General features: G+C 44.5%; 2 protein-coding genes across 3 annotated transcripts in view; both read right to left on the bottom strand.

The window, feature by feature from the left end:
- Nucleotides 1–29: 29 nt before the first annotated feature.
- mgat1b (alpha-1,3-mannosyl-glycoprotein 2-beta-N-acetylglucosaminyltransferase b) lies at nt 30–18,325 on the bottom strand. 2 transcript variants are annotated; one of them, XM_064982886.1, is made up of 3 exons: nt 17,938–18,325; nt 8,379–9,672; nt 30–1,902 (listed from the first exon to the last, which is right to left on the bottom strand). In XM_064982886.1, exons 2-3 carry the CDS (start codon nt 9,243–9,245, stop codon nt 1,201–1,203), a joined length of 1,569 nt encoding a protein of 522 aa, XP_064838958.1. In that variant the 5' UTR covers nt 9,246–9,672; nt 17,938–18,325; the 3' UTR covers nt 30–1,200. The 2 variants fall into 2 exon arrangements, with proteins under 2 accessions (XP_064838958.1, XP_064838959.1); XM_064982887.1 differs by lacking the exon at nt 17,938–18,325 and adding an exon at nt 17,349–17,421.
- Nucleotides 18,326–21,802: 3,477 nt separating this feature from the next.
- vars2 (valyl-tRNA synthetase 2, mitochondrial) overlaps nt 21,803–25,484 on the bottom strand; it is a 31,507-nt gene continuing 27,825 nt past the window's right edge. Inside the window, exons 27-30 of the mRNA XM_064982885.1 lie at nt 24,356–24,467; nt 23,416–23,618; nt 23,181–23,330; nt 21,803–21,930 (exon numbers count right to left, since the gene is read on the bottom strand). Of these exons, the coding sequence (XP_064838957.1) occupies nt 21,841–21,930; nt 23,181–23,330; nt 23,416–23,618; nt 24,356–24,467 (555 nt within the window). The 3' untranslated portion in view covers nt 21,803–21,840. The remainder of the gene's footprint in view (nt 21,931–23,180; nt 23,331–23,415; nt 23,619–24,355; nt 24,468–25,484) is intronic.

Below are 25,484 nucleotides of genomic sequence, written 5' to 3'. Positions count from 1 at the left end.
ACTGCTGACACTCAAGACGAGGACAAATATCAAAATAGTCAGTTTTATTTGCAACGTATTAAAGTTAGTAACACATCAGGCAGTGTTTGTTTTTCTCCACCACAAGGACATATGAATCAATCACCCCAGGACTAAATACAGTACATGAAATGTATCACCCATCATGTAAATGAAGAAAGAAAAGAGAAATCATAATCATTGGTTTTTCAACAAACCTTACTGTAGAATACCACCGCTTGGAAAGGGCTCAAGTATAGTCGGGCTCAAGTATAGTCGGGCTCAAGTATAGTCGGGCTCAAGTATAGTCATGCTCTGCATCCCAAATGGCCCTCTTCCCTTTCTAGGGAACGAGGTACCGTTTGGGATAAACCCAACATCAACAGAATGTCACATACGATGTGTTTAAATTGGTGCGCTGCATGGCAATATGAACCTCTGACTATCTGAAGAATCTCTTTATAAACCATTTACGAGATAGCTAAATAAAATTTGCCCCCCACAAACATTAAATGAATAAACCAAATTTGACAATCAAATTTATAATACTCAATTAATACCAGTCTAGCTAATATTTTGACCTCATTCACTTTGAGTGAGTAGAATACTGCAAGTTCTTTTAAAGTAGAATGTAGACATAAGCTGTACCAAATTGCACCCTATTCCCTATGGGCCCTGGTCAACAGTAGTGCACTAAATAGGGAAAAGGGTGCGATTTGGGATGTGACCAGAGAGGGGTTTGGCCTCCTTTAAAAGACCTGGTGACACGGGGAACAAGACAAAAAGCTCATCTCTGAGCTCCCAATCAATCAATGTAATCAAACTTGTGGTTGTCCAGAACTTTAGAGTCAGTTTAAGACATTGTGTTGAAGCAAACAGTAAACCTTTCCTAGATAAGCTCTAGCAGGAGAACAACCAAGCACTAAATGATTTCTTACTTTCTGTGAGAGACTTTGTGGTTTCACTCCCTGGGCTGTGCCCTGTGTTACACTGCATTCAGGTTAACTCATAAAACAAGGAGTGCCTTACTCCTCCTGTCTATTACCCAAACTACTTCTACCACATGTCAAATCCCTTCACCCACCAAGCCTGTCTGTTTGGTTTAGCTCCCGTTTCTTCCTGTGACCTTGTTTTCTTTGGTTTGAGAGGGTGTTTCTCAAGTCGGTCTTCGATACCATTCACACTACGTTCTGTCCGAACCTCTCAGCTCCAACTGACGTCGTACTTTGTCCATCCTTCAGGTGGGGTCAAGAAGACCCGTCGTCCACGGGACAGGAAGCTGACCACGCCCCTGTACCCTGCACGGGGAACCCCCGATTTCAAGTCATCCATAACCCCTAAGTTACGAGCCATGACTTTAAAACTCTCCCGGCTGGAATATTGCACCCGGTACGGACCCATGTCCTTCAAACCTCCCCCTTGTTGTAGCTCTTCTATTTTAACTAGGGGGGCGCTGTAAACCTCCTTCACAAAGTTCACGTCAAAGTTCTCCTTCATCAAGTAAGACAGATCATGTTTGGTGAAAGGCACAAAGTCAGTGTTGAGTTTAATATAACGCAGATACTGGTCAAAGAACTGACCCAAGCTGACACCCTTGCGTCCGAAGGTCATAGTTCTGGAGATCTCTGGGCGGATGCAGGAGCGCTCGTTACGCTGCTCGGGGTGACGCATCCAGTCGTCCCAGAAGGCCGTGGGCCACTTGGGTTCTAGTTCTGCCCAGACGTCCTTCAGCAGCATCCAGCCCAGCCCCGGGAAGAAGTCTGTCCTGTAGAGGAGGTCCGCCTTCCCAGGGTCCACCAGGCCATCTCTGCCGTTGTCGTTCCAGGCAGACACACACCACAGGGTGGGGTCAGAGGTCAAGATGGGGTGCAGGGCGCGGAAGTACTCAAAGAAGTCCGGGGCCACCTGGGACGGGACAGAGAAGCTGTGGATAAGTCATTGTTTTACAGCAGGATAACTTGTCTTAGTACGTTTTTCCTTCCAGTTATAAAAAAAAGAATTATTCAGTAAATATCCTGCACCACTATTCGTAATTATGAAAGCTGTAATCTGGTCCCAGATCTGTTTTGTGCTATCGTGTCATCTATGAGTCACTCATTGTAATGCCAAACGATAACCAACACTACCAAACACGTTTGTTTCTGCTCGTCAACAATCAACTGGCTGTGAAAACTGCATCTGCGGTACGAATCCATGCAATACAAGCCTAATGACAACTTTTTATTTATTTTACCTTTATTTAACTAGGCAAGTCAGTTAAGAACAAATTCTTATTTTCAATGACGGCCTAGGAACAGTGGGTTAACTGCCTGTTCAGGGGCAGAACGACAGATTTGTACCTTGTCAGCTCGGGGGTTTGAACTTGCAACCTTCCGGTTACTTGTCCAACGCTCTAATCACTAGGCTACCCTGCCGCCCCAACTTGAGCAGGCTTGATAAACAACCAATAGGAGCCTCAATGAATGAGTTCAAAGTTCAATTAATACAATGCCAATAGTATGTCAACATGAAATGACTAACCAAAGCGAACATGATAAATGTGTGTTCAGGCTGGTGGTCACAATATGAAGAAAAGCAACTGCGAGAACAGTTACATAAGTGGACACAGTTCCCAGTACATTTCCCCCCCTCGGTTTCTCAATGTTTGATTTAAGGGAGCAAAGTTTAGCCTAGAAGCTTTTAACTGGTGACTCGTGTCCCCGAGCGCTGAAGACGTGGATGTTGATTAAGGCAGCCCCCCCCCCGGCACCTCTCTGAGTCAGAGGGGTTGGGTTAAAAGAAGACATTTCAGTTGTACAACTGACTAGGTATCCCCCCCCCCTCCCCCCTCCCCCCTTTTATGGTAAAAACTCTGATTTGGTCATTTCCTGTATCTCTCGTGACGAATTCTGCCGCCGCGGTTTGTTTCCAGACCATTTGTTCAGCCAGCCAGCAGTTTCATTTGACTAGCGTCTCAAATAGAACCTTATCCCCCTATATAGTGCACTATTTTTGACTAGAGCCCTATGGTTCCTGTTTAAAAGATAGGGCTGCACTATATAGGATGCCATTTGGGACACAGCTTGGGTCTGAATTAAATGGGGGGGGGCAGGATGGAGGGTTTGTCTTTGTCTCTGCCGGGTGTCAACGTGGTTAATCCACTAAAATCAGTTAAAAATCTGCTCGTCGGGGAACACAAACCAGGATTACAAATGTCCACTCGCTCCGTCCCTACGGTGCACCCTTCTCTGTCCATCTTGGTTCATCATGATTCATCTACTGGCTTGAGGTCAGTTTAGTGATCTAAACGGCCAGGATTTTGGGTTCGATTCCCACTAAAGACCAGCCATACAAACAATGTATTCATGCTTGACTAAGTAGTTTTGGATAAAAGCGCCTGCTAAAATGATCCACAGATGTTTATAGAGGGCTCTTAATGATGGGCTTCACTGGGCCGAAACAGAACAGAGCCTACTGTGGCTAACCACTGGTCACACTAGACTAGTCCTTACCCTAGACCAATAATTACCCTAGTCCTTACCGAGACCAATAGACTAGTACTTACCCTAGACCAATAGACTAGTACTTACCCGAGACCAATAGACTAGTCCTTACCCGAGACCAATAGACTAGTCCTTACCCGAGACCAATAGACTAGTACTTACCCTAGTCCTTACCCTAGACCAATAGACTAGTCCTTACCCTAGACTAGTCCTTACCCTAGACCAATAGACTAGTCCTTACCCTAGACCAATAGACTAGTCCTTACCCTAGACTAGTCCTTACCCTAGACCAGTGGATCCCAAACTTTTTATAGTCATGTACCCCTTCAAACATTCAACCTCCAGCTGCATACCCCCTCTAGCACCAGGGTCAGAGCACTCTCAAATGTTGTTTTTTTTGCCATCATTGTAAGCCTGCCAAACACTGACACATTTTTTTTTTAAACATAAGAATGAGTGAGTTTGTCACAACCCGGCTCGTTGGAAGTGACAGAGCTCCTACTGTGACTTATGGAAGTATTCACCCTCTTGGCATTTTTCCTATTTTGTTGCCTTACAACCTGGAGTTAAAATGGATTTTTTTGTGGGGGGGGGTTTGCACCATTTGATTTACACAACTTGCACTTTGAAGATACAACATATTTTTCATTGTGAAACAGACCAGAAATAAGACAAAAAAATACAGAACTTGAGCGTGCAAAACTATCCCCCCCCCCCCCCCCTCTTGGCGTATGTCCCTTTAAACTTGGCACATCTAGCCACTGGGATTTTTGCCCATTTTTCAAGGCAAAACTGCTCCAGCTCCTTCAAGTTGGTTGGGTTCCGCTGGAGAACAGCAATCTTTAAGTCACACCACAGATTCTCAATTGCACACACACACTGAGATCATTTGACACTTAAATAAAGTCCACCTGTGTGCAGTCTAACTAATTATGTGACTTCTGGAGGTAATTGGTTGCACCAGATCTTATTGAGGGGCTTCATAGCAAAGGAGGTGAATACATACTGTATACACCCACCACTTTCCTGCTTAAGAGTTTTTGAATACTTTTTTTTTTTTTTTCATTTTACCAATTTGGACTATTTTGTGTCAATCCAAATAATAATACATTTAAATTACAGGTTGTAATGCAATAAAATAGAAAGAAAAAAAACGCCAAGGGGGATGAATACTTTTGCAAGGCACTGTATCGGGGCGGCAGGGTAGCCTAGTGGTTAGAGTGTAGAGGCGGCAGGGTAGCCTAGTGGTTAGAGTGTAGAGGCGGCAGGGTAGCCTAGTGGTTAGAGCGTAGAGGCGGCAGGGTAGCCTAGTGGTTAGAGCGTAGAGGCGGCAGGGTAGCCTAGTGGTTAGAGCGTAGAGGCGGCAGGGTAGCCTAGTGGTTAGAGTGTAGAGGAGGCAGGGTAGCCTAGTGGTTAGAGTGTAGAGGCGGCAGGGTAGCCTAGTGGTTAGAGTGTAGAGGCGGCAGGGTAGCCTAGTGGTTAGAGCGTAGAGGCGGCAGGGTAGCCTAGTGGTTAGAGCGTAGAGGCGGCAGGGTAGCCTAGTGGTTAGAGTGTAGAGGAGGCAGGGTAGCCTAGTGGTTAGAGCGTTGGACTAGTAACCGGAAGGTTGCAACCTCGGGAGGCTGAGGAAATTCGGCTTGTCACCAAAAGCACTCACAAACTTCTACAGATGCACAATCGAGAGCATCCTGGCGGGCTGTATCACCGCCTGGTACGGCAACTGCTCCGCCCTCAACCGTAAGGCTCTCCAGAGGGTAGTGAGGTCTGCACAACGCATCACCGGGGGCAAACTACCTGCCCTCCAGGACACCTACACCACCCGATGTTACAGGAAGGCCATAAAGATCATCAAGGACATTAACCACCCGAGCCACTGCCTGTTCACCCCGCTATCATCCAGAAGGCGAGGTCAGTACTGGTGCATCAAAGCTGGGACCGAGAGACTGAAAAACAGCTTCTATCAAGGCCATCAGACTGTTAAACAGCCACCACTAACATTGAGTGGCTGCTGCCAACACACTGACACTGACTCAACTCCAGCCACTTTAATAATGGGAATTGATGGGAAATGATGTAAATATATCACTAGCCACTTTAAACAATGCTACCTTATATAATGTTACTTACCCTACATTATTCATCTCATATGCATACGTATATACTGTACTCTATATCATCGACTGCATCCTTATGTAATACATGTATCACTAGCCACTAACTATGCCACTTGTTTACATACTCATCTCATATGTATATACTGTACTCGATACCATCTACTGTATCTTGCCTATGCTGCTCTGTACCATCACTCATTCATATATCCTTATGTACATATTCTTTATCCCCTTACACTGTGTATAAGACAGTAGTTTAGGAATTGTTAGTTAGATTACTTGTTGGTTATTACTGCATTGTCGGAACTAGAAGCACAAGCATTTCGCTACACCCGCATTAACATCTGCTAACCATGTGTATGTGACAAATACAATTTGATTTGATTTGTTAAAACCCCTGAGCTGACAAGGTACAAATCTGTCGTTCTGCCCCGGAACAGGCAGTTAACCCACTGTTCCTAGGCCGTCATTGAAAATAAGAATTTGTTCTTAACTGACTTGCCTAGTAAAATAAAGGTAAAATTTAAAAACTCATTGCATAGTGCAGAAAATACACGAGTTCAGGGGTTAACCATTTTTTTTTTCACTGTAGTGTCCAAAACGTCTTTCAAGCAGTCAGGTTTTCATTTGGCAGCAAGAGCCTTTCTGCGGATGCTGCAGTGTACCCGAGAGCCTCTCTGCGGATGCTGCAGTGTACCCGAGAGCCTCTCGGCGGATGCTGCAGTGTACCCGAGAGCCTCTCGGCGGATGCTGCAGTGTACCCGAGAGCCTCTCGGCGGATGCTGCAGTGTACCCGAGAGCCTCTCGGCGGATGCTGCAGTGTACCCGAGAGCCTCTCTGCGGATGCTGCAGTGTACCCAAGTGGAGTCGGGAGCAACTGCATCCATGAGTGTTACCCCTCCACCTTGTCTCCCTGTCCTGGCTTTCGCGCCATCAGTACAGATACCAACATCTTGACCACCAAAGTCCATTTGATGTTACAAAGCTGTCCAGTACTTTAAAAATATCCTGTCCTGTTTTCCAGGAGAGAAATGTCTTCCTTAATTGACCACCCATAAACGAAACGGACATATACCAGGAGCTGTGCCAGGCACGTCACGCATGTTGACTCATCCAGCTGGAACTCATATAATTCACTGGTTTGTTTTGAAAGAATTACTGCTTCGCACACATCTCCTGCCATGTCACTGATGTGTTTGATGAAGTCATTGTATAGTTTTTGGGGCCTTTTCCCCCAGAAATGTCCCGGCCATATCCGTGATAGCAGGAAGGATTAAGTCCTCCACAATAGTATGGGGCTCGCCTGTCCAAACCACTCAGTAGCTCACCATATAAAGACACTTCTAGCCCATTCTTATTAAAATGGCATATGTTGCTTTTTTACATGTCTTGCTACTCGAAAGTTGTCTTTATTCTCGCTCAAAAAAACTCCCGTGGCTTATTTTTCCAAATGTGCAGACATTTTAGGAACGAAACATGATAAGACTGAAGGTTTCCTGTGAGAGAGTAACGGGTAATGTGATTGGATGACTAACGGGTAATGTGATTGGATGACTAACGGGTAATGTGATTGGATGACTAACGGGTAATGTGATTGGATGTTCATTTCACTAGGCTACCTGTATTTGACGTTGTTATTTTGCTCAACACTAGATGGTTGAATTGTATTTTTGGCAGTGAAACGAGGCTACTTAGGCGAGAGAGAGAAAAAAACTCATCAAAAATGTATAGCCCCCGTGGGAAAATATAAATGTAACCGTTTGAAAATGTGAAGATTTAAAAATATTTTTGATTTTAATCACATTTTTATTTGGCATACCCCCGACGGCATTGCCCTAGACCAATAAACTAGTGGTGTGAGGCCATAAAAAGAAATGTTTAATGCAAAAGCTATGTTTTAGGTTATCCCAATGAAAGGGCTGTGCAAATGAGGGACATAGTCGGATCAACTTTTATCATCATTATTATCCCAAAAGTCAATGTGAGCCAGATGGAATTAAATACTTTCCCATATAACCCTATGGAATGTGCTGAGCAGGCAGATAGAAGGCATATTTAGCCCGTTGCGGGCGGGGCGGGTTAAAGCTCGGTGCTGCAAACGGAGCACTTCGTGTTTTGTTGTAGGCCACAGGGTCGTCGTTCCCTTAAAGAAATGACGGTTCTGGGAATAACACCGGGGCTGGATGCTGGCAGTGCAACTAAAACACACAGTGGATTCATCACTTAGGCCTCGTTGATGAATCTCGTGCTGCTTTATACGAATACTAAACTGACCAACAGGCTTTGTGGTTAGAGTGTCCGCACCGGAGGTTGGGAGTTCGATTCCCAGCCGAGTCATACCAAAAGGTTGTAAAAAAGAAAATGGGACCCAATGCCCTGCGATACACTAGTGTTCTGTCGTGAAAAATGGGACCCAATGCCCTGCGATACACTCGTGTTCTGTCGTGAAAATGGGACCCAATGCCCTGCGATACACGTGTTCTGTCGTAAAAATGGGACCCAATGCCCTGCAATACACTCGTGTTCTGTCATAAAAATGGGACCCAATGCCCTGCGATACACTCGTGTTCTGTCGTAAAAATGGGACCCAATGCCCTGCGATACACGTGTTCTGTCCATCAAGGTGCTTCATGCTCCAGAAAACAGGAGAAAGACTCCTATGAGCCACAAGCTCATGCAAGGCTACTAGATACTTCGATTGCTTGCTAGCTGCACTTTAAATCCATTCCTCAATTACAGTGCATGCAGACAGGTGGTGTATAGATTTCAGTTCCTGTTCACTTACCTCCAAGTCATCTTCCACGATCACCACGGTGGAGTGAGAGAGTGTGTCGAACACCTGGTTGAGGGCCCAGCGGTAGTGTCTGGCAATCTTATAGTAACCCTGGAACTTCCTGTGCTCCGGCCGTACCCGGATGTCCGAGTGGTCTGGTTGGCTAATGTGAGTCACCTGACTGCCATACGAGCCAATCACACGGGCCGTCTCAGCATGGCCGCAGTCCTGGCTAACTATGATTGGATAGAGTTCTGCAGAGGGGCGGTATTGGATCAATTTGTCAAGACTCCTTTTCACGGTCACCCTGTCACAGGCGATGACCAATATGGGAATGACAACTTGTGGACTGGTGACAGTTACTTCCAATTTGGTGTAGTTCAGTTCTTTTATGTCATTGTCCGGTTGAGTGTCTACTTTAAGGTCTGGGACTGCTGCAACAATAAATTCCTGTTTATTTTTTTCTTGACTTGGGTCCTTGTTCTCTGAATCGTCCTTTGGAGGTACTGGAGGCAACTGTGGCGGCGGTTTGTGTTCCTCTTTATTTTCTACCTTCCCTCCATCCATCCGTCTTTTTCCCATCCCTCTCCTCTTTTCCCACAGTGACCTGTGACTCTGAATCTGCTTCAGAAGTTCCTTCTGGGTCTCGAGTTCCGATTCTACCTCCTCGGCCAATCGGATCACCTCACCAGCCAGATTAGTCCCACCCCCTTTTCTTTTGGCCACTCCCCACTCTTCCCTTCCCCCTGGCTCAGCCCCTCCCCCCTCCCCAAGTCGACCAATGGGAGGCCGTCCCCAAAGGAAAAGGAGAAGCAAGCCATTGCAGGCGACGAATAGGAAAGCTCCACACAAGATAAGGGAACCTCTCTTGCGAACCATGGCCCAATGACATCAGAGGATAGACTGCAGTGAGGAAAAGAAAACAGCGGAGGGGGGACAGAGTTGAAATGACAACAGCCAATGGGGTCCAAATCAATCACAAAGATGAGAAAGAGAAGATGTCCAATAGAGGTGGAGAGAACAGTGGTCTGATCACGTGATCCTTACTGCTCATCCAATCATTGAGTCTGATCGATAACATGACAGGAGAATGATCCAGAACCTCTATTGCAGAGACGTGAGTATTAACCCGGTGTGTTGTTGTATCGGTTTGGCTCTCCTCCATGAAACAGCGGGACTGGAGAATGAGTTGGGGCAAGAGGAAATTGAGAAAAACAGGGGGAAAAGGGGTGTTTGGATAAGATAACCAGGGTCACGTTGGGGTGGAGGGGCTGACAGTCCTTGACGTTATCCCTCAACCATCATCCTGAAACAGAGGACAGAGAAACTGTTAGCATCAATTTAGTACATTTCTGAAATAAACAAGCACGATATGATCCAAGACATCAGTGCCTCCTAGACTAAAACGAGTGTATTTCTGGACAGATTGGGTTATTACTGGAGTTCTATCATCTAGAAATCGCTGACTGTCGTTGAGCAGAATCAGAACAAGACCCAAACTGTTCATTAGGGGATGGGCCAACCACGAATCTTGCGGCTGTTGCCTCATCGCTCACCAGTGTCACCATAAAACTATTTTGTGTGTTGAGCCTACGAATCAAGCTGTGCTAATGAATCACCCTGTGAGGTTGAGTACGGGAACAGCTTCATTTTCACTGCCCTTCTTAAGATCACTGTACAGCTGAACGTATCAAACATGTTATGTACCCGTCGGGGAACGGGACCCCGTCGGCCCGAGTATCACAGGGGGAACGGGACCCCGTCGGCCCGAGTATCACAGGGGGAACGGGACCCCGTCGGCCCGAGTATCACAGGGGGAACGGGACCCCGTCGGCCCGAGTATCACGGGGGAACGGGACCCCGTCGGCCCGAGTATCACGGGGGAACGGGACCCCGTCGGCCCAGTATCACGGGGGAACGGGACCCCGTCGGCCAGAGTATCACGGGGGAACGGGACCCCGTCGGCCCGAGTATCACAGGGGGAACGGGACCCCGTCGGCCCGAGTATCACAGGGGGAACGGGACCCCGTCGGCCCGAGTATCACAGGGGGAACGGGACCCCGTCGGCCCGAGTATCACAGGGGGAACGGGACCCCGTCGGCCCGAGTATCACAGGGGGAACGGGACCCCGTCGGCCCGAGTATCACGGGGGGAACGGGACCCCGTCGGCCCGAGTATCACAGGGGGAACGGGACCCCGTCGGCCCGAGTATCACGGGGGGAACGGGACCCCGTCGGCCCGAGTATCACAGGGGGAACGGGACCCCGTCGGCCCGAGTATCACAGGACATCCTGTCGGCACAAATTCAAGCTGAAGTACTTCTGCAGACTGTCGTTGTGGCGTTCGGTGTTGAACCAAACTGTTAGCCTAATGTCCAGAAACCTAGGCTAAAACCATCCTTTTCTATTCAATAGAGATTTTAAAAGCCTGTTAACAGTAACCAGAGGATCCCTTTTCAAATCATTTAACATGGGATAACACACACACACTAATATATAGGATGGACATATACACACGCAAGTATGTGGATATCCCTCAAATAAGTGGTTTCATAAACGGGTGTGGCTGAAGGTGTATAAAAAAAATCAACCACACCGCCATGCAATCTCCATAGACAAACACTGGCAGTAAAATGACCTCACTGAAGAGCTCGGTGACTTTCAATGTGGCACTGTCATAGGATGCCACCTTTCCAACAGGACAGTTGTCATATTGCTGCCCTGCTAGAGCTGCCCCCGGTCAACTGTAAGGGCTGTTATTGTGAAGAGGAAACGTCTAGGAGCAACAACGGTTCAGCCGCGAAGTGGTAGGCCACACAAACTCACCGAAGGGGAATGCCGATTGCTGAAGCAAAACTCACTACTGAATTCCCAACTGCCTCTGGAAGCAACATCAGCACAAGAACTGTTCGTCGGGAGCGTCATGAAATGGGTTTCCATAGCCGAGCACCCGCACACAAGCCTAAGATAAGCATGCGCAATGCCAACCGTTGGCTGGAGTGGTGTAAAGCTCGCCACCATTGAACTGGAGCAGTGGAAACGCGTTCTCTGGAGTGATTAATCACGATCTAGTAGTCCGACAAACTAAATCTGGGTTTGGCAGATGCCAGGAGAACTCTACCTGCCCGAATGCAAAACACCAACTGTAAAGTTAAGTGGAGGAGGAATAATGGTCTGGGGTGGTTTTTCATGGTTCAGGCCCCTTCGTTCCAGCGAAGGGAAATAATAACGCGACAACATACAATGACATTCTAGATGATTCTGAGCTTCAAACTTTGTGGCAACAGTTTGGGGGAAGACCCTTGTGGTTAGAGCATTGGGCCAGTAACTGAAAGGTTGCTGGATCGAATCCCCGACAAGGTAATAATCTGTCATTCTGCTCCTGAGCAAGGCAGTTAACCCACTGTTCCCCGGGTGCCGAAGACGTGGATGTCGATTAAGGCAGCCTCCCACACCACTCTGAGGGGTTGGGTTAAATGCGGAAGACACATTTCAGTTGTACTACTGACTATGCACCATCCTTTCAGCATGACAATACCCCCTTGCAGGGTAGCCTAGTGGTTAGAGTGTAGAGGCGGCAGGGTAGCCTAGTGGTTAGAGTGTAGAGGCGGCAGGGTAGCCTAGTGGTTAGAGTGTAGAGAAAGGTTGCGGCAGGGTAGCCTAGTGGTTAGAGTGTAGAGGCGGCAGGGTAGCCTAGTGGTTAGAGTGTAGAGGCGGCAGGGTAGCCTAGTGGTTAGAGTGTAGAGGCGGCAGGGTAGCCTAGTGGTTAGAGCGTTGGACTAGTAACTGAAAGGTTGCAAGTTCAAATCCTCAAGCTGACAAGGTACAAATCTGTCGTTCTGCCCGTGAACAGGCAGTTAACCCACTGTTCATTGACAATAAGAATTTGTTCTTAACTGACATGCCGAGTTAAATAAAGGTGAAAAAAAAGAGGTCCATACAGAAATGGTTTGTTGAGGTTGGTGTGGAAGAACTTGATTGGCCTGCACAGAGACCTGACCTCAACCCCATCGGACACCTTTTGGGTTGAATTGGAACGCTGACTGCGAGCCAGGCCTAATCGCCCAACATCAGTGCCCGACCTCACTAATGCTCTTGGCTGAATAGAAGCAAGTCCCCGCAGCAATGTTCCAACATCTAGTGGAAAGTCTTCCCAGAAGAGTGGAGGCTGTTATAGCAGCAATGTTCCAACATCTAGTGGAAAGTCTTCCCAGAAGAGTGGACACTGTTATAGCAGCAATGTTCCAACATCTAGTGGAAAGCCTTCCCAGAAGAGTGGAGGCTGTTATAGCAGCAAAGCGGGAACCAACTCCATATGAATGCCCATGATTTTAGAATGAGACGTTCCACAGGCAGGTGTCCACATACTCATATAGTGTATACCAGCCAGCATCCGTAGCAACAGTAGTCCTGACTGAGGAGCTGACTGAAGTAATCATTTCTCGGTAAGGTTGTATTCGGCGCATGTGACAACTAAGATTTGATTGGATCACAGTCAAAGCTAATGCACGGCGCTTAATAAATATCACTTTGGTCCCTCTCATGTCTTTGTTGCTGGAAACAAACAACACGAAAGAGATGGCAGTTTCAGCCTTCTGGGAAAGACAAAACACACTGTGTCCCAGATGGTACTGCTTTGACCAGAGTCCTATGGTCCCCGGTCAAAAGTGGTGCATTATATAGGGAATATGATGCAATCTGGGAATCAGACACTGTAGGACCTCTCCTTGTGGTTCACCACCAGCAGGTTTCTCCAGATGAGGGACACTGGAGGACCTCTCCTTGTGGTTCACCACCAGCAGGTTTCTCCAGATGAGGGACACTGGAGGACCTCTCGTTATGGTCCACCACCAGCAGATTTCTCCAGATGAGGAGCATAAACTAGATTAACAACGTATCTTGACGACGTAAACAAAGATTCATAACACCTCTATAACTCCACCCTGCTGCTGTTGCCACCAAACCCTGCAAATGTCCTATATTTAATATATGAGCCTTGGTTTAAAGTAGTTTACTACTACCCTATAGGCCTTGGTGTAAAGTAGTGCACATAATAGGGAATAGGGTGCAATTTGGGATGCACCCCCCCCCCCCACAAAAAAAATAAAAAAAATAAAACAATGTAAGGAGTTTCCTACCTAAGAATCCCCCTAATAATATATTAAACCTGCCTATGCAGTCTTCAGGGACAGAGTTCGGGACCAGAGGGACAGAATGTGCACCGTTTCAGTGGATGAGCTTAGGGTGCATCTCTTTTAGGCTGGGTTTCTATACAGCGCTTTATGACATGTGCTGATGTAAAAAAAGGGCTTTATCAATACATTTGATGGATTTCAATAGTCTTAGGTAGCATGGTAAATCCCAATACCCAGCTCCTGTATGACTGGGTCTATATCACTCTGATTATTGGCATAGATTTACAAAGCTTTAAAGTTGTATTCAGATTGATTTTTTTTGTGATTTTTTTTAAGTATTTCTGTTTGAACAGGGTTTGTTGTCAATAACTGATCACGAGGTCATAAACCAACATACCAGATGGTATGATAGGCAGAGAACACGTGTCGCACCCCTGGTACTTACTAGCTGTTAAAGCTTAGAGAAGAAAAAAAAAAGGTACTGAGATTATTGGGGCTCCCGAGTGCCGCAGTAGTCTAAGGTACTGCATCTCAGTGCTAGAGGTGTCACTACAGACCCTGGTTCGATTCCAGGCTGTATCGCAACCGGCCATCATTGGGAGTCCCAAGGGGCGGCGTACAATTGGACAAACATCGTCCGGGTTAGGGTTTGGCCGGGGTAGGCCGTCATTGCAAATAAGAATTTGTTCTCAACTGACTTGTCTAGTTTAATAAAAGGTCAAATAAATTGAAGTGAGGAAATAGGCTATGCGATTCATTACTCACTATTATTCAGTCAAATATTATGACAATCAACCTAATGTGAGAAGAGAGCACTGCACACAATCAATATGCTGAAGATTTAAAGAGCCTCAGACAAACATGGCACCATTTGCATTTGGTTTTAGAATGTTGTAAATACTCACGGAGTGAGCATTTCAATGGCAACAAGCTGTCCAAATAATATCCAAGCCTCATAACCAGGTCAGGGATCATATTTGGACAGCTTTCAAATGACTGAGAAGTCAAATCCAATCAAATAAGGCCTAAATATCACAGAAAACATTTGACAATTTAATGCATCCAAGAGAATCCTTTCAACAGGCCTTGGTCCTGAGAACTGAGAACACTGTATCTAGCAGACATAGCGACATGAGGGAACAGGTGCGTGCTTTTCTATTCACGTCAAACTTGGTGCTAAACCACGCCCACGGGTAACCTAGCAACATTCAAAGCCGTGCTGATTGGTCAGAGTGAGAAGTAAAGGAGGAAGAACGCCAGAGAGGGAATCCCCACCAAAAACAGAGAAACATTTTATTTTACCTTTATTTTACTATGCAAGTCAGTTAACCTGTTGATGCTCTGGGGGCGCTATTTCATTTTTGGATGAAAAACGTTCCCGTTTTAAACAAGATATTTTGTCACAAAAAGATGCTCGACTATGCATATAATTGATAGCTTTCGAAAGAAAACACTCTGACGTGTCCAGAACTACCAAGATATTTTCTGTGCGTGCCCTAGAACGTGAGCTTCAGGCAAAACCAAGATGAGACGGCATCCGGGAAAAGAGCAGGATTTTTGAAGCTCTGTTTTCCATTGTCTCCTTATATGGCTGTGAACGCGAGAGGAGTGAGTCAACCCTTTCTGTCGTTTCCCCAAGGTGTCTGCAGCATTGTGACGTATTTGTAGGCAGATCATTGGAAGATTGACCATAAGAGATCACATTTACCAGGTGTCCGCCCGGTGTCCTGCGCCGAAATTGGTGCGCAAAAGTCAGCTGCCAGTATTATTCCATGGGATTCAGAGAGGAAAGCAAGCTTCCACGAACGATATATCAATGAAGAGATATGTGAAAAAACACCTTGAGGATTGATTCCAAACAACGTTTGCCATGTTTCGGTCGATATTATGTAGTTAATTCGGAAAAAGTTTTACGTTGTAGGTGACTGAATTTTCGGTTCGTTTCGGTAGCCAGATGCAATGTAGAAAACGGAACGATTTCTCCTACACACAGACGCTTTCAGGAAAAACTGCGCATTTGGTATGTAACTGAGAGTCTCCTCATTGAAAACATCAGAAGCTCTTCAAAGGTAAATGATTTTATTTATTTGGTTATCTGGTTTTTGTGAAAATGTTGCGTGCTAAATGCTACTCAAAATGCTATGCTAGCTTTGCCTACTCTTACACAAATTAGTCAATTTCTATGGTTCAAAAGCATATTTTGAAAATCTGAGATGACAGTGTTGTTAAGAAAAGGCTAAGCTTGAGAGCAGACGCATTATTTTCATTTTATTTGCGATTTTCAGAAATCGTTAACGTTGCGTTATGCTAATGAGCCTGAGGCTTTAGTCACAAACCCGGATCCGGGATGGGGAGTTTCAAGAAGTTAAGAACAAATTCTTATTTTCAATGACGGCCTAGGAACAGTGGGTTAACAGATTTGTACCTTGTCAGCTCGGGGATTTGAACTTGCAACCTTCCGGTTACTAGTCCAACGCTCTCACCACTCGGCTACCCTGCCATGGTACTACATTGCCATCCATACTTCGCCATTTTACCGAATTTGGTTACGAAGTTGCATTAAACTATGTAGCTTTTTAGTGACTGGTTAAATAAAATACCAAATTAATTTCAGCCAGCCTAACCACACTAAGTTATCTAAAGGGTTTTGAGATACTTACCTTAATGACATTTGTGGTAGTTGAATGAGATGCTGTACTGAATGAGATGTTGTACAACTAGCTTTCGCTGAATGGGCAAAGATATATCTAACATTACATTGATTGTCAGTAATAGTGACTCAATGGAGCTATCTTTTAGAGAGGTACGTGACCTTTTTAGTTGAACTTAATTCAAAACGAGGCCAAGAAACAGGTAACCGCGGTCGGTATAACAAACCGCTCGGTTCGTGGGGAATTTATCTTGAGCGTTGTTCCCTCGCTCACAGCGAACGTCCCGAACTCTGACCAATCAGCGCGGCTTTGACTGTTGCTAGGTTACCCGTGGGCGTGTTTTACGCCAAGTTTTGACATGGGTAGAAATGACGCGCAACAGTTACCGAAAACATTGCATCTAAGCAGACGGATAGACATAGGGAAGAGGGTATCAATTTGGATAAGGGGATCGATTGAGTCCAGGGTAGGGTGGGGGTAGCCCCCCCAACAGTACACTGTATATCCTAACAGGAGACTTTCAAGGTGTCTAAACCAGTTACAGGTGATAACAATAATCTTGTAAGCATTGCAATCGGACTAAGTACAAACTAATTTAGAGGAGATGTCCTGGTCTGGTTGAGTAATGTGCTACTGAATCCTACACCAACTTTAAAATCTGTACTCCATATATTCATGGTTGAAAAGCTAGGCTAAAAAGGACTACATTTACTTTTGACTTTCAGGAAATGTATATCGTTGAGGTAATTGGTGAGCCTCATTTCCTGGGTGCTCAAAAACGAGAACAAATTCAACAGAGTTGAAGAGGCTAATCTACCCATCTCACCCTGGGACACCAAGAGCTACAGTAAATCTAATCCAGTTGATCCTCACGAGAACACACACACAATGTTAACATTACATCAGAAACACATGGCTTTAAACACGTAGACAGTTATAGGGTGAGTGAACGACTGAATTAAGTAGTTTAGGGAAAAACGAAAAGAGAGAAAAAAGGAGGTACTGCACTAGAGGTGTTGGGGTTCGGGGACAGATGAGTAGACAGCATAGACTTGTGGGTAGACAAACAGTTAAGAGGGTAATAACTTGACAATCTATGGTAGCATTGTAAGAGACAAGTTACACAAAAGCCCAAGGAGAAAGTCAGGTTTGAAAGGAGGTGCCAAAGGGTGTGAAAAGTATTGTTCTACTCGGTACCTGAAGCAGAGCTGTCTCGTTCTCCCAGTTGCTCTCTCTCAACACATCAGAAAGTTTAAAGGACAACGAAGGGGGTGGGAGAAAATGAGTTGGGGGGGGAATTGTTGCTCATCGTCACGAACAGAGCCATTTGAAACGCCAACCTCCCTTCCCTCCCTCTCTGAAACGTGTAAGTACCTGGTAGGTTAAAACTAAAATTAGAAGGTCGAAGTTCAACTAAAAAGGACTAGCCTTCCTGGAATCAGGTTTGTTATTAAAGTAAATGTGTATTGGAGAAGAGTTGCCTACTAAACTAAACTGGTCATCGGTATTTAAGAAAAGCAAGTTGAAGCCAGTCAAGACAACTGAACTGTATCCGTGGTTGAGTTAAATGTTTGGAAATTGCAATACTTGAAGATGTCCATATCAATGACGTTAGTTAGCTTACATCCTAGCTAGCCAAGCAAGCAATTGACCTTTTCATAAATCAAATGTTAGCGAGCTTATTCCATAACGACCGAGCTCACGGCTAGGTAAATCAAGTCAACTTGATCAAGCTAGCTTCAGACAGCTAACGTTAGCTAAGCAAAGAGTACAATTTCCACCTCACCTTTTGTAATTTGCCCCGGTAGGACGTGTTGCTTGCTATCTGGAAAGCCAGTTTGGATGTCGAAGAATGGTTTCAGTTGATCGGCTTCACTCTCACTTTAATTCCTCAACGTTTTGCCCACCGGTGTCAGTGCCTCACTGCATGTCCAGTCCACATTTCCTCCCCTCTTTCTTGGATCTGACATTTAGCTGGATGTGTTCAATTGATTTATTTATCAACATAGGAATTCACCGAGACTTGCGATATGCATCGTCCTTTTCACCACTGTTCTCCTACCAATCCGTCCAAGCCAGTATGTGTGTTTCACTGGCTCTTGACGGTATTTTTCATTTGACACCACCGAATTTTACACGCTCCATACTACTTCCGGATTGACTCGTTAAGCAAGGCCACGCCCCCTGGTCATGGCAAGAAGGGATCCAGCTTTTGTCAAATGAACGGTAAAAGTGTCTTATTGTTTTTAATTTTACATAACCCCAACCCTTTTCCTTACCTTAATTATCTTTACCTGCTGCGTAAATTCTAACCTGCTGCGAAAAGTCAAATTTGACGTTAATCTGACTAAAAGCTTTATCCTTTCTAACTTCCGCTTTCATCCTCGTCCCCTGTACAATTTTCCCTAGCAACAAAGTGCCATGACAACCGTCATAAGGGCGGTGGCGCTCCCGCGAAATTGGCAATTTTTCTGCTATCTGGGGTGTATTCATTACGTCTTGCAACGGAAACCGTTTACCGTTTAAGAACCAAACAGCAAGAAAGTAAAACGGGGAGAGACCTACCTTTTTATAGTTGGAAAATGTTTTCACTTTGAACATTTTTCAACAGACGGAACGTTTTGTAACGTCATTGGCGTAATGAATACACCCCTGTTGTGACTATGGTCAGCAAGCAAGTAGGCCAAAGACAGTACCACAGAACAACGAGACAGATTTCACTAGATGTATAAATATGAAGCATCCGTTTGGCGTTTCCACTCACTGCCAAATATGGTAGTGAGAGGAAGCCAACTGGCGCCCAGTCGGAGAAGTTGGATTCTGTCCTACATTCTGCAAAATTTTCTCAACGATGAAACATTTGATCTCAATACAGTTCTGTTTCCCAAACTAGAATCTGTTATGCATATAGTGGACTAAGATTTGTAAACTTCCGCCTTTGTCAAAGTTTTTTAAAAGCGCGTTGTTTAGGAGTTCAAAGACGAATTGAAATATTGCACACGCGAATTTCAGGAGTGTTTTCTCATGGAAATATGCAGATATTTTCTAGAACGGGACATTTGGATCTCGCTCGCTCTGCCTTGCTTGATCTGCCCACTATGACTCATCTGTTCCCTTTGGAAACGACAAGCTGTGATCTATCTTGGTTTAGTTATACAAATCCTTGACAGTACAGTTCGAAGATGGGGGATTTCTATTGGAGAAGCAGTTTCTGCCTATCACACACGAAATTATCTCGCTGAGCTCATGCGTACAAACACAGCAGGGTCTGAAGGTCGTCTCAGGCCGAAACTGTGCATGCCGTCAAACCAAAGCCACGCATTCGAGATAGTTGTTTTTGACGGAAATTAAAACCTGTGACACTTTCACGAAGTTGGAGTAATAACATGTCCAACTACTTAAGACATTGGCTTGAATCTATAGGTTATGCCTTTAGATTTCGAGAAAATTAACTAAGAAAGAATTGTTCTCTTCTCAAACCCTGTTTCGCAAACATTTCCGGAAGTCTCGCGATGTTGTGCCTCTTGAGTTCAGAAACTGTCAACGGAGTTGCCAAAACTGCCCACAGAATAGAATTATAAGTGTATGTATGTCCCTTAAGGTCCTTGTGTAATATGCTATTGTACCATCTAGCTCAATTGTCCATAGTATATATTCTAAAAAAAAACGTTGCTAGTCATAAACCCCACCCATTTCGACTATTGATCTTCTTAATATGTGATTTTAAGCTGCTTTATTTTGGGGGTCTAGTGAAGGTGGATAATTTTTTTACCCTTAAGACAAGGGGACTATAACCTAACCTCCACCACACTGCTAGTTTATGCCTTACCCTAACCTTAAATGAAGACCAAAAGGCACATTTTTTGTTTTCATGAATGTTTACTATACGTCAAATTTTGACTGTGCAACTAGTGAAATTGGGAAACAGACAGATACAGCTTTGGCAATGTAAACATATGTTTCACATGTCAATAAAGCACTTTGAATTTAATTGAATTCAAAGGAGCTTTGACGGAGATTTTAGAAAAGGAGATAAGAATCTCTGTGGAAAATGTATGGAGTAACGTACAACGCTCCTCCCAGCAGACTGTCGACCAATCTCGTCCACGCCATGAGATCCCGCGTTCACGTGCTAGTCGGAACTAGGAAATTCAGTTGCGCAAACCCACAGTTTCATCAGCTGTCCGAGTGGCTGGTCTCAGACGATCCCGCAAGTGAAGAAGCCGGATGTGGAGGTCCTGGGCTGGCGTGGTTACACGTGGTCTGCGGTTGTGAGGCCGGTTGGACGTACTGCCAAATTCTTTAAAACGATGTTGGACGGAGCTTCTGGTAGAGAAAGGAACATTAAATTATCTGGCAACAGCTCTGGTGGACATTCCTGCAGTCAGCATGCCAATTGTACGATCCGTCAAAATGTGAGACATCTGTGGCATTGTGTTGTGACAAAACTGCACATTTTAGAGTGGGCTTTTATTGTCCCCAGCACAAGGTGCACCTGTATAATGATCATAATGTTTCATCAGCTTCTTGATATGCCACAGCTGTCAGATGGATGGATTATCTTGGCAAAGGAGAAATGCTCACTAACAGGGATGTAAACAAATTTGTGCACGAAATTCTAAAGAAATAAGCTTTCTGTACATATGGAAAATTTCAGGGATATTTTATTTCAGTTCATGAAACCAACACTTTGTTGGTACACTACATGTTGCATACATTCTTTTTGTTCTGTGTAATATTTGACTAAAACAATCATGTCAAACCTTTGCTTACATTTGTATTTGATAACATCTCTGTTATACGTGGGAATACTTTAACACATTTCCAAAATTAATATAACTTGGAGCTGATGTTCTGGTGTTTTTTTCAATTTGTAAGTCGCTTTGGATAAGAGCGTCTGCTAAATGACTTAAATGTAAATGTAAATGTTTTATAGCCTTTTATGTAAAAAAAACAAAAAAACAACAACATTTAAACACTTTTGCTTGGAATCTGGGGGGGCCAAAAAAAAATCACCAGCGGGCCAAATTCGGCTGGGGAACCCTGGGATAGAGTATGCTGTTTTTTGATGACAGACAAGTGGTATTATTTGAATAATGTATTGTTTTACATTCATGCCTATATGGCTTGACTCCAAGCAAGGGTCACCACTGTCGTTAGGGGTAGGGTGACCACTGTCGTTAGGGGTAGGGTGACCACTGTAGTTAGGGGTAGGGTGACCACTGTAGTTAGGGGTAGGGTGACCACTGTAGTTAGGGGTAGGGTGACCACTGTAGTTAGGGGTAGGGTGACCACTGTAATTATTCCAGGGCCTGCAGTTCTTGGTGTTCAATGGAAGAAAACCTGGTAGTCCATGATTGATATAATCCATGTCCGATCCAGAGTTGAATCCCTGCAGACAGACACTGTAGACAGTCAAGTTGTCCATGTCCATGTGATTGTGTTTCAAATGGCACCCTATTCCCTACGTTGTGCACTACTTTGGACCAGGGTCCTATTCCTCACAGTGATCATCACTAGTTAACCACGCCTAGTTCTAAAATGTATCTTCTTAAAATCTGATTTTAAACTTAACCACACTGCTAACCTTATTCCTAACCCCAATTTTAAAAAAATGAATGAAAACAAAAAATGTTCTTTTTTAAAAAAAATTTATTTAACTTTGACTGTGGGAACCCTACATAGTACACTACTTTTGACCAGAGTTGTGTTTTGGAGGTCCCTGTAGTGCTGACAGCTGCTCCTCCATGTTCCTCAGCTCCTGCTCCAAAGCTGAGATCTAAACAGATACATTCCATTGTGGGGGAGGGAATGAAGGCAGATCATTTAACAGAAATACAAAAGCAAAGTCTCTTTCAAGAACATCTTCATCAAATGGTTTACATCCCAAATGGCACCCTATTTCCTATATAGTGCACTACTTTTGAGCAGAGCCTTATGAGGTGATAGGATGCCATTTTGGATGTAAACAGTAGACATGCTGGTATGTCGGCCATTTTGCTCCAGTTTACATCAACACCATTTGATCACAGGATGAAAGCAAGGTTGCTCACGTGACAAATACAAAAAGGTTGTTATTGTGAGATCGTGCACATGTTTATTTTTCTATGGTATGCAAATACTGGACTATCTAATGTCCCAATACTACGCATACTAAAAATGTATTGCTAGGCTACCGAATTCGTGATTTCCATGCCTGAATTAAAATGGTAAATCTATTTAATATTGAGAGGTCCGTCAACTCATTATTTTTATTTCTACTTTGCACATTCTTCCACTGAAAATCTCCCATTCTAGTGTTTTACTTACTATATTGTATTTACTTCGCCAAAATGGCCTTTTTTTTTCTTTCTTTACCTCCCTTATCTCACCTCATTTGCTCACATCGTATATAGACTTGTTTATACTGTATTATTGACTGTATGTTTGTTTTACTCCATGTGTAACTCTGTGTTATTGTATGTGTCGAACTGCTTTGCTTTATCTTGGCCAGGTCGCAATTGTAAAATGAGAACTTGTTCTGAACTTTCCTACCTGGTTAAATAAAAAGGTTAAATAAATAAATAAATAAACTAGAGTCAGTAGTACTTTATCATCACAAACATCAGCAATGATTACAAAGACAAGGATCAATAACACGAGCAAACTATGAGAGTTAAAAGTCCCATCGTCCAGGGAGATCTCCCAACATGCCATATAGCTCATTCTGTTGTGTTGGTCACAGGGGACTGTGGCAAGTGTAGCCTAGTGGTTAGAGTGTTGGACTAGTAACCGGAAGGTTGCAAGTACCCCCGAGCTGACAAGGTACATCTGTCGTTCTGCCCCTGAACAGGCAGTTAACCCACTGTTCCTAGGCCGTCATTGAAAATAAGAATTTGTTCTTAACTGACTTGCCTAGTTAAATAAAGGTAAAATAAATAATAAAATAAAGTGAGTGTGTGAGGAATTCTGTCATCGGCCCGTTTTATCTCACAAAACACACACCCTTGCCACATTTCATGCACACACTTCCCAGTTTTTATATCTTACTCTGTTCTCTGTCTCTATCCTCACTCGCTCTGGAACCTTCTGTAAGTAGTTTGGCACACGGGTTCGAGAGAGGGACTGTTCCAGTTTAGACAGGAGCTTCTCTCTGCGTTGGGAGAGCTGGAGACTAAGTTTGCTCACATTCACACCGCCCTGGAAGAAGGCAAACAACTCAGCACCATATTACAATCCACCATTTCTAGAAATCTGTGAGATTACACTGAAGCCGAATGATTACCTGAACATTGAGGTGTAACTGACAGGAGTGGTCGACCACACCCACAGCACTGCCTTTAGGGGGAGGGGGAGCCGACGGGAAGGACAGGGAGCCGGCCCCCTGAGGACAGTGGAGGTGGAGCTTGGTGATTCGGCCCAGGGTCCGTACAGCAGGGCCAAAGTGGACCAGGATCTGGGCTTGGCTGGGCGAACACACAGCCCACACTGGAACACAGAGGAAATGCGATTTATTAGTATACATGATTATAAATAATAATAATCATTATTATGATATTCATATACATTCCAAAAAAGAATCATGCCATGAAATAGCCTGGCAGAAAGATGGTCCATATCGTAAACATATATTTAGATCAGGTTTTTTTGTCCAGCCTTCACGAGAACAGATAGGAAACATAATCATTTATGTGTAGAAGGCTTTGTCATGTTGATGACACTGTTATGACGTACAGTCGGAATGAAATGGCCCAGCCAGGGTGAATACACTGGTTCATCTAGAACTAACACATACAGTCCACTGTGATGCTCAGACGGAGAGAGAGAGAGAGAGAGAACACTGTTTACATGATAATTATAACGTTCACATTTACATTACATTTACATTTAAGTCATTTAGCAGACGCTCTTATCCAGAGCGACTTACAAATTGGTGAATTCACCTTCTGACATCCAGTGGAACAAGGCAGAATGAGTTTTTCAGAGGGATGCTACATATCATAGATCAGATTTCGATCAGGATCTCTGGAGTTTACACCTCGGCTTATATAACCACGTAGGCCATGCAATGGTCACATTGAAGCACCGTTACAGTTCACCTGTCAAATCTCTGTGTGGTCGACTACTAAATCTGTGAGACAACAACTTATCCAATACCAGGCCAATAGACAACATTTCTCTATCCAGTTGAGTTCAGTTGTGACATTGATGTGACTGTGACGTACTGTCAGGCTTCTCCTTGGTCATGCCACACTGGGCCCTGAGGGACCTGGCTACTCTCACCACTTCCTGGACCAGAGTGAAGTCTGCTTCCTCCTGGGGGAAGTGCCAGTGTGCCTGGCAGGAAGTTGAGCAGAAATAACAAGAGGGAGCGAGATAGATGGGAGCGAGAGAGAGGTAAAAAAACAAACCAAGGAAGAAGAGAAACCAAAACCACAGATGTGACCATTAGTTTCTCAGCACTAATGACATTACCATAGTACACTCCTAGAAAAAAACGTGCTATTTAGAACCTAAGATGGTTCTCCGGCTGTCCCCATAATAGAACCTTTTTTTGTTCCAGGTAGAACCCTTTACACAAAGGGTTCTACATGGAATCCAAAAGGGTTCTACCTGTACACAAAATTGGGTTCTTCAAAAGGTTCTCCTATGGGGACAGCCCAAAGAACCATTTTAGGTTCTAAATAGCAACTTTTTTTCTAAGTGTCCAAGCCTCATAAGTGTAATGATCCTCACAGCTCTATAGCCAATAGGATTTCATTCAGCTTTCTAGTCAGTAGTTTTATAGTTATACAAGTGCTATAAACCCCACACCAGTATGGACATAAATGGGTATAAAGTGAGTGTGTGTGGGTGTGTGCGCATGTGTATATATTAGTATCTACATAAACTCAGCAAAAAAAGAAACGTCCCTTTTTCAGGACTCTGTCTTTCTAAGATAATTCGTAAAAAATCCAAATAACTTCACAGATCTTCATTTTAAAGGGTTTAAACACGTTTCCCATGCTGGTTCAATGAACCATAAACAATTAGTGAACATGCACCTGTGGAACGGTCGTTAAGACACTAACAGCTTACAGACGGTAGGCAATTAAGGTCACAGTTATGACAACTTAGGACACTAAAGAGACCTTTCTACTGACTCTGAAAAACACCAAAAGAAAGATGCCCAGGGTCCCTGCTCATCTGCGTGAACGTGCCTTAGGCATGCTGCAAGGAGGCATGAGGACTGCAGATGTGGCCAGGGCAATAAATTGCAATGTCCGTACTGTGAGACGCCTAAGACAGCGCTAAAGGGAGACAGGATGGACAGCTGATCATCCTCGCAGTGGCAGACCACTTGTAACAACACCT

Source organism: Oncorhynchus masou, chromosome 13, assembly GCF_036934945.1.
Source record: "Oncorhynchus masou masou isolate Uvic2021 chromosome 13, UVic_Omas_1.1, whole genome shotgun sequence".
Taxonomy (NCBI): Eukaryota; Metazoa; Chordata; class Actinopteri; order Salmoniformes; family Salmonidae; genus Oncorhynchus; species Oncorhynchus masou.
The sequence above is the reverse complement of the archived record's forward strand: the minus strand, read 5'-3'. Positions and strand labels throughout refer to the sequence as shown.

Excerpts from the sequence above, each read along its gene's own strand:
- mgat1b (XM_064982886.1), bottom strand. The coding sequence starts at position 9,245 with ATGGTTCGCAAGAGAGGTTCCCTTATCTTGTGTGGAGCTTTCCTATTC. Across the intron at positions 1,903-8,378 it reads TCGTGGAAGATGACTTGGAG|GTGGCCCCGGACTTCTTTGA; the intron begins GTAAGTGAACAG and ends GTCCCGTCCCAG.